This window comes from Clinocottus analis, unplaced genomic scaffold (assembly GCF_023055335.1).
Source record: "Clinocottus analis isolate CAN_PGR_092001 unplaced genomic scaffold, fCliAna1.0.p SCAF_16, whole genome shotgun sequence".
NCBI lineage: Eukaryota > Metazoa > Chordata > Actinopteri > Perciformes > Cottidae > Clinocottus > Clinocottus analis.
In genome coordinates this window covers 11,765,700-11,775,581 of record NW_027175887.1, presented here as the reverse complement: position 1 = coordinate 11,775,581, position 9,882 = coordinate 11,765,700, and the positions used below count along the sequence as shown (strand labels likewise).

The following is a 9,882-nucleotide window of genomic DNA, read 5'->3' as shown; positions in this document are numbered from 1 at the left end:
AGATCCCTAGAGCAGACTAAAGGTCTCAAACATTTGTGACATTCATATCAAGTTCAATCTGATGTTCAGTGGAGACACTTTGGCTCAGAACCATTCAAGGTTTGTGGGAAGAAGTACAAGAGGATCAGCATAACCAGACGTCAGAAAAGCACACCGTTCGCCGACCATCTTGTGAAGAAAAGTTGCATAATATTGTTGATTAAAAAAGCAAATCGTGTAAATCATGTAATTACATGCATTTGGCCACATACTTAGTGTGAATGAAGCCATACGCATACTGGCATTGACACCAAAACCTCTCATCTCAGAACCTGCTTATGTAGACCGTTAGATCCAGGAGACCCTCACACACGGCTTTCTAATTTACCAGCTCTCCTTTCCGTGGGTCTGGATCTCGAGATGGTTGGAGATCTGTTTAAGCTGATGTTGAGGAAACTGGCCCGGCCGTCCCTCCTGACGTCTACCCCGCTTCCTCTCACAGCGACACTCGACCGGGAGGCCCTCCTGGTCCAATGCAGCTATCAGTCGCCTCGGTTAATGGCAGCTTTCCTCTAATAGACCTTTTCTCTTGGTAAGGTGCCAGGATATATTGAAATAGCTAGGAATAAGCCCTAAGGGTCTGTTTAGTGGACTAGGAACTAGAACAACCATTCAGAACTGCACACAGTAGTATTTAACTTTTTACAACCATGAATACGCTTCATTACTTTCATATGATAAACATTCAGGACTTTGCTTTAAATTCAGATGATATGTTTATTGCAGGATTATTAGCAGGAGCATAGCAGCTTAATTATCTACTTAATTTGATTATATTACAGCTTGATCATAACATACATTTCCTCCTGAGCCGAGGCTGGATGGAAGAGTCTTTAGTCTGACAGGAAATGACACCCAACTCTTCCTGCGAGGAATAGAAATCCGTCTGAAATCCTCCGAACTCCGTACGGTGAGGGCTATCTTTGGTTTGGATGTTACATTTGACAGAAAACAAGGCTGCCTTAAAGGCCATAATATGTAAGACCATAACCACATCCTGCAACTGTGTACCAGCTGTTATTACATCTCGTGCAATAGACTTCTGCAGGTACAAAACAGAAACACATACCGAGAGCCCTCAAAACTTTTAAACATTATATAACTTGTAAGAAAAAGAACAAGTCAGATAGAGACACTTTGGAACAAAACCTTTTTTTTCCACCCCCAACACCTACGTACACTTGTAAAAGCACCATAGTGAACGTCACAGTTTCCACTCTTAACTCTGTCACAACAAACATAACACAACCTTGATCAACAGCACCTGTGTGTGTGTGTGTGTGTGTGTGTGTGTGGGGGGGGGGGGGGTGTTATCAGACCTGATACCGAGGTCTGAAAACAAATTGCCCGTACATGTGGCTTCAACGTAGAATTTCACATCACCTGGTGTTGTAAACACACTTCACAGCACCCATTAGCTGTGTGAAACTGTGACAGATTATTATCTCGTACTGTGTTTTGTCATTCGGTGTTTCCTGTTTCAAGTTATCGCATGGAAACCTCCGCGGCAGCACAATCAGTAGTTTTCTGCACTTGTACAAAACTTAGTCTGAATCAACACAGGAGAAGGATAAAGTAAAACATTCGCTGCGTTCAAAACCTCGTCTCTATCGTATCTGTGACCTTGTGGTGGGGACGCGCTGATTGTCTTCTTGCTTTGAATGTGCTGATGTTGTTCTTCTTGTCACAGGGGTCTCAGTTTCCGTTTAAGTGCTATACCACTCACCTCAAAGCCCAGTTTCTATTTCTCGCTGGGCTAAAAGTTCTTCTAAATTGTCCCCCATCTCGCACACGCACACACGCTACTGCATACCTGCAACCCTGCGCCTTGACACTACCCCGCAGCAGGCGCGAACACACATTTCACACTCGAAGGCTGATCTTTGGTGCCGGGTGAAGGAGCAGAGTCACAGCTTGTGACCACACGGCCGCACCGCACAAGTAAACATTCTGTTGTGTTGCACGCTGCCACAAAATGAGATTTTTTTTTTATTTTTTTAAAACTTTGTGACATTTCAACGTTGACTCACACAGCGTCTCTCGGACTGGAGTTTGAATGCAACTTGTCTTGACGTGGTTGGAACTGTTTGATTTGAAGTGTCTGAAAATGAGTTTGCATTTGTGAAAACCTGCTGGAGTGACTGATCTCCGTGACTCGCCACAGGGAGGCACATTCCTGCCACCGGCAATACGACTCTACAACAAATCCCTCGAGTCCAGATCCGGGGACTAATTTTCACTGTACACGTGTATAAATAACACTCATGTATATACATTATTATATACATGTTACATACATATATTTTGCATTTTGCACTCTGTTTGCACTCTGTTTGCATTTAATTTAATCTAACCCCTGAATACACTGCATTTAATTTAATCTAACCCCTGAATACACTGCATTTAATTTAATCTAACCCCTGAATACACTGCATTTAATTTAATTTCCGTTTGCATTTAATTTAATCTCTGAATACACCGCAGTTATTTGTTATGTATATGTTTCTATGCATATATATATATATATATATATATATATATATATATATATATATATATATATATATATATATATATATATATATATATATATATATGTATGTATGTATGTATGTATGTAGACCACAGGTCAGTGTGGGATGCTGCTACTATAACAACAAAATGTCTCCTTGGAGATTAATAAAGTACTTTTCATTTCATTCAGGTAATGTTCCTTACTCGCTCTTCAGAAAGAGTCCGGGCCGTTCGTATGTTCTTGGGTGAGGTTTAATAATATTTCACAGCTGATGACACACATGGCTATATCGGTTTCCTGGTCTCCCTCTGAAGTGTCTTGTGTTGATCTGGCATGTCGGCTGTGTGAAAATGAATTTCCTCAAACTGGAACCTGTATCTGTTTGACAGTAAACCAGTGTTGGTGCAAGTTTATAATCAGACCCAGGGATGACTCATATCAGACCGTGTAGCTTATGAAAAAGTGAACCGCTTCACTTTTTCATAATCTACATGGTTCCAGTGCTGCTGTGCTGCTCTTCAATCACAGAAGTCTGACGCTGCAGCTCAGAGAAAAAGTCTAAGTGGTTGACTCTGAGTTAAATCTAGCATTAATAAAAAAGTGAACATTTTTACGCTGAACCAAACACAGCAAACAAAGCTTCAGTCCTTTCCACCTGGTGGGTTTAAATATTTAGTTTATTTATTGATCACACAAAATGTCTCTAACCTTTCTCTCTTAGTTTGATTGTTGTTGCAGGGACACCTTTATCTCTTCACAGGAAAGATTACAAAGGAAATACTGACCTGCCTGGTTAACCTTTATTTTATTTTCATTCATTTGGACTAGAATCAACACACACAATATATGTCATGGCATCGTGGTGGCGGTGCCACCAAACCACCGCTTTAGTAAATTCTTACAGACACGACGACTAATCCCAATAGTTAATTGTTATATTTATGGAGATGACATTACATAGTATCATCTTATATATGCCATTCAAGTCTACTCTGCCCTTTTTTACAATAAATCATCTCTTTGTAGACAAAAATAAATGCAATGAATAAAACAACAATTAAATAGCAATATCATTGACAAATGAATTGTTCCTAAAAAAAAATACCTATGTTTATTTCCTCTGTACATTCGTTACGCACAGCGTAATAATGGTCTTATAGTTGCTTATTATAAAAAAAAATATATATATGTATATAGTTACCTTACAGGCTACAAGAAATGTATAAAATAAAAAAAACACATATTTACATTAAAAACACATGTGAGGGAACAATCCAGTTCTGATTTCTTCACACTGAGAGACAACAAACAATCGTGTGTGTCTATACTTTCAAACAGAGTTGTGTAAAGTTTTTTATAGTCTTACAACTGTGTCAAACAAAGTCAAACATTGTTAACAATTCGTGGACGTCTCGTGTTGATTGTCTTTCACCGAGACACACACACGAGGCCTCAAGAGATGTCGCAGAAAACGCTGAGTTGCAACGTTGCTTCCCTTGCATCGCTTGTGCCTGCGTGGTGCAGACAGCGTGTCGAGTTTCAGGTCGCTCGCCTTGCAGGCTGACATCTTTAGCACCGGATCGTGCCACGCATGTCCTCGTAAACATCACTGTTGGGGACGCGCTGCGGTTTCTTTGCGGTGCACATCTTGGCCTGGTGACAATAGAGAGGGATGTTGACATGCGAGATGCTATTACACAATAGGTAGGAGAATTATTATGCTGTGTGTTGCAACTTTGCTCTGCTGGGGCTTTTTTCTTGGATCCTATAGTTCATCTTTGCACCATGACAGGTTGTGTAAAAAGTGGCATTTTGAAGTGGCACAACATTGTATAACACACATTATTAATAGGGGCTCACTTCAACGTGTGTCTACTGTATATGTGCTTGAGATCGGTCTCGAGACTTTCTTAAAGTACTCAGTCTCATCTAAGTCTCAGACAAAGAGAGCTAATTACCAGACTCATCTAGACCACAACTACATATTGTGGTCTAGACCACACTGTATATATTACAACGCGCGTGTGTGTGTGTGTGTGTGTGTGTGTGTGTGTGTGTGTGTGTGTGTATATATATATATATATATATATATATATATATATATATATATATATATATATATATATATATATATATATACACACTGTAATATATACAAATATAGGTCACACTTTATAATGTTAACTTTAGTTTGTTATCCATAAATAGTCTTCACTTTAGATTAGGTCACAGAACATACTTAACCAATACTTAACTAACGAGTAGTAACTACTTGAAATAAACCTGAATTGCAGCATTTTTTTTTATCATTTACGACAGTTTACAAATTATCTTATTGATCATCAATAAGTTCTTAATACTTCATTTACAAATGGGGAATCCATCAGTTATAAAGTATAAGAACCCAAACTTATTAATCAAGAATGAAACATGTATAACTGTGTTTATAAATTGCATACTCGTGAGTTACTAATGAGTGTTCATGTTGGAATAATGCTTTATAAATGATGAATTCAGTGTTTAATCATGCTTTACGTATGCTAAATAGTGTGTACTTATTACGAAGTGCTACTAAAATATATAATGTAAGTACACACACGTATATACAAACAGAATAATTCAGATGAACTTTTTGCTCTGACACACATTGTCGTCATGCGGCTACTGTTGCATCGTCTGAAAGAACCGCTCACAATGAACTTTAGTTTCAAACTGAACACACATAAAAGTACGATGAGTGTTTGTCAGACGAGTACTTAAACAGAATAACAGGAAACATGGAAACAGCCCCCAAGATTCCACAAGGGTTTGTGAGTCACAGATAGACACCTTCAGATAAAGAAAGAAACACACACACACACACACACACACACACTAAAACACATGTGTACCTTGAGGATGAGCCATAAGAGGAAGAATATGATGATGACGGACAGGGCAGCCACACAGATCACAACAGACCCCAGGATCAGGTTGTTGTTTGCTCGGTCGCACCGGGGCGTCTTATCTGTTGTCATGAGAAAGTGTGTTTAGCTGTAAATACAGTCCCCATTTTCACCACTATAATGCTGTGTTGTCTACGGTGGTGGTTCTGAAATGGGGCTACGTGAGGCACTCCAGTGGGTACGTGATATCATCCATTAAAAGAATCCTTTAAAAATAGTTAATCAATACATACTCAATCAAATATAAGTGTAGGTTCATGAACTGAATTGTATATATTCTATATTGACTCAGACACTGATGGCACAGCGATGTGTATTACTTTTTTTTTTAACTTTTCTTTTTTTAACTTGGCTGAAAACTGATTTTACAAGTGGTACAGCACTGAACTACTGATCTATGGCATCTGAACTCTGGGGATTTTCTTTTTGCATATTGCTCGTGGACTTCCCATTTTAGCGATAAATATCCTGATATAATATTGTTTTGGGGTAAAAATACAAAAATCACATGATTAAAAGTATTACGTTTTTGTTCTGATCCCTGCTGAATGTGAGAATATTAAATCTCTAATTCACCTTTTGTCATGTCAGCGGAGTCAAAAACAATTTAATTTACAATGAAGTGAACATAAAGCATATCAAATGTCAAATAAGTTAATATAACTTTAGCATGAATCAGGCCCTTTGAGGCACTCTGGGAAATCCCTCGTTACTTTGTGGACTGTAATAATTGTCTGCTGATGCTTGAATTAATGTTTCCCTGTCACCTCTGAATTAATTACACCACATTTTATACTTCTATACATTCTGTATTTGGGGAGTAAACTGAGAGGCTCACCTGTCACCACCAGGAGAACAGAGCCCCTGCTTCTCACGTGTTCATACTGATTGGTCTCATTGTCAAACTTCATGTAGTTGCACCAGTAAGGTCCCGTGTCGTTAGAGGTTAGGTTCCTGATGACAATGTCCATGTTTGGGAAATCTCCCGTCAACTGAAGTCTGTCACGGAGTTCTTCGGCAGTGATATATTTCTCTTGCTTGATCGTCTTGAAGAAGACTACCTCATTGTCGAGACCCTTGAGGAGAGTCAGGGAGTCTTGACCCGTTGCAGGAGGTCTGCACTTGATGGTGACAGCTTCTCCGATTTCTTTCCATTCCACTCCACTGCTCCCTACGGAGATAGACACATAAAACCTGCACAATTATTCTGTTTCATCACACATTACATTTGGAGAAAGCTGCACACACGTGTTTAAATATTGTCATATATGTCATCAGTCTTACCTCGGCTACAAAGGGCTGTGCAGGAGAGACAAAGGACGGTCACGAGCTTTAAATAGACAGCCGACATCGTGAGAGTGACTATCACACGGCGGTTCATCTGAGCTGTAACTCTTCAGTAGGAAAATGTGTATCGTGCCTTCACCCACCCACCACTCGTGCGTGACATACACGAAGCTGTGTATGATGAGGTGATAGGAACTCACTCAGAAGGTGACGTGTCATCAGACAGCATTGAAAGGTGGGATTGGCTGATTCTAACAACAACAAAAAACATGTAGCACAGCTCGTAGCGGAAGTGTAGATTGACATTTTGACTTGAACACCTTCTAAGAATAACACAAGATATTATCTCTGGGTGGTATGTGTTGAGAGCCTGCACGAGTGCCTCTGCAGTGCGAAGAAGATCAAACACGTCTGATGACAGTCAGAGTGCTAGAAACCCAACTGGATGAGATCCAGTTCCACGGTAAAAAAAAAGAAAAAAAAGACAGCTTTTCTTTATTATTAAGCTAGTTGTCCCAATAGTTAAACTCCTTAAACAGGCTTTGTGTTGATGAACATGCCTTTCCAATATACTTCATGTTTAAAGATGAGTATATTCTTAGTACATCACAAACAGCAATGATGCCAGTAAATGCCATGGTTCAGAATATGGCTCAGAACACAGTATCACCAGGGATGACATGAACAGATGGTAAAAAGGTCGGTGTGAGAAAAAAAAAAAGAAAAGAAAATGCAATTGTATCCCAGAGATGGAAACGCTTTACAAGGAAGCGTTATAAATATTTCCTCAGGTTTCTTGAGCAAAAGTCTACCAGCAACAACATGTGAAACTTGTGTGTGAGAACCAAATAACTACTTATAGAATATGAGATTGGCAGCTTTAATCTGAACTACATTGATAATATATACGTAGAGCATGAAATAGTTTATCATCTTGACAAAAAACAGACTATCAGTCTTAAAAAAACACATTTTCCTCAGAGGTCACATAACTCATACTTATTAAAGGAAAGCTGAACATTAAACTGTTCTTTCTTAAATCTCCCTGAAGCATCAGACACAAGGAAGCACATTAGCACCAAAGTTCAGTGTTTAGTGCTTCAGAGGGTGGGAGGCCTTTGTTACAGAGTTTGCGTCGCCCTCTAGTGGCAGACACGTTAACCACTAAGAGAAAATACAGTTTGACGCTAAAACTGGCCCCAATAATTGGAGGCAAACAAATAATGAATGACATTATAAAAAAACACAGTTGTAAGAATATAAAATGTGTATTCTTAAGAGAGTTTAGAGTTATTGACATACTCTATATTACCAAACATTTAAAATGACCTTATATCCGGCCTAAAGCTGTGTTTAATTGTGTTACAAACCATTTAATACGGTGCTTACTGATATGGGATACAACAGGGTGCATGGATATAATATTAGCATGAGTGAATATGATTTCAGATCTAAGCATAGGAGGATAAATCACCTCTCTGGCGCTGCGCATCTCAAAACTACACTTGACTATATGAAGACAAATTTAAGAGTTTGTTTTAAGAAAAATTGTAATAAATTAATAAACACATTTCTGTCCATCCTCATGCTCATTTACTTGCTGAGATTTCTGCATCCACCCCAACATAATGGAGATTACGAGAATTTTATAATTGGGGTTCGCTGGATTAGCAATTAACATTTAACAATTGTCCTGTTCAAGCTTAATTCCAAACTGAAGAAGAAAATTAGGACTGGAGGACGAAGTGGACCTTTTACGAGCAAGCAGCACAATCCTGCAGTTCAAATGTCCACACATGAGCCTCTTTGTAAATCAAAACCTGAGATAAATTCTCAAATGAATGAATAGTCAGTCTCTTAATTACTCACGAGTTAAAAACAACGAAACAAATAAATACAGCATCTTTTTTTTTGTTGCATCAACAAACTAAATATCCTCCCATATCGTCAGGACACAGTAAAATCATGTAATGTCCCGATTGCTCAGTCTCATAAGATGCTGATCCGTCCAGTTTGAAGCAGAAATGACCTCAACCCCCTTCCATTAGCTTGTCACTGTCCTGGGAGAATTGTAAACATCAAAATCAATCACATCAATAAAAGGCTTTCACCATCTTTGGAGATAAATTAAAAAAAAAAAAACACCCCCAACCCCCGCTGCTCTTTCCGCGCCCCTCTGGGACAGATTTAAAGAGGTCCCCGTCCATCCCCCTGCTCCTCCCTGCTCCAGTCTCATCCGGTTAAAGAGAAACAACCAGAGCTTCCTGGTGGGTGGAAAGCCTTGTATTTGTGAGACTGCGAGACAATCCGGAGGCTCTGTTTGCGCTCCCAGAGAGGACAGATTATTTCTTCATACAACAATATCATTTACTATGGTTGAAGCTTCGCAGTAGAGAAGCACCGCTGTCCTCCGGATACTGTGCAACACATTAATAGTGTATTTCCTCATGCAATCATCCTTTCTCCTCCATTGCTGAGTCAGGGCCTGACTGGAATTATTGATTATTGTCTAATTGCTTGCAATGTCCCTCAGAGATGACTCACCTCATTTCCACGCTCGCACATCCTTTTCCCCCTTCAGAGATCTCCTGGGAACACGCAGGGCCTCATCTGGAGTGCAGGTGGTATCATGGCTCTGTCAATACACGGACCGTGCAAATGAGCACGGAGAGGGGAAGGGGTGGGGGGGGGGGGCTAACGCATTAATCACAGACATCGGTTAAATAACTTGGCATATGGCCGGCGGGGGAGGAAAATGTTAATCTCCCGTCTCTCTAGAAAGATTAGTAGGATGATCAAGAGGGATAGACAAAATAGTCTGTTTCTAATGTGGTTGTACTGATTAGCTGTTGACCTGGAGACCAGAGCAAGCTGCAGAGTTGCATTTGCTTGCTCCAGAGAAAGTAGACTAAGCTTTCGGAACACTGGGTCTTATACAGAAGGAAAAGCAGCAGAGGTCCATTCTGACTCGGTGTTTTGAGGTATATTAAAAGGCACAGGACTTTCCCTGGTGGGTGCAGCACTTAACAGGAACAAGCCTCCATTGACTGCCCTCCCAACGTCCTGGCGTGTCTCCAGAGCCGGAAGTTCTTTTCT

The 9,882-nt window shown here is 39.8% G+C and overlaps 1 protein-coding gene across 1 annotated transcript; it reads right to left on the bottom strand.

Annotated features, from left to right (window-relative positions):
- Positions 1 to 3,225: 3,225 nt before the first annotated feature.
- LOC137787036 (uncharacterized) lies at positions 3,226 to 6,886 on the bottom strand. The gene is made up of 4 exons (XM_068579238.1): positions 6,784 to 6,886; positions 6,338 to 6,670; positions 5,446 to 5,561; positions 3,226 to 4,207 (listed from the first exon to the last, which is right to left on the bottom strand). The coding sequence occupies exons 1-4, from the start codon at positions 6,878 to 6,880 to the stop codon at positions 4,124 to 4,126; spliced, it is 630 nt and encodes a 209-aa protein (XP_068435339.1). The 5' UTR covers positions 6,881 to 6,886; the 3' UTR covers positions 3,226 to 4,123.
- Positions 6,887 to 9,882: the final 2,996 nt, after the last annotated feature.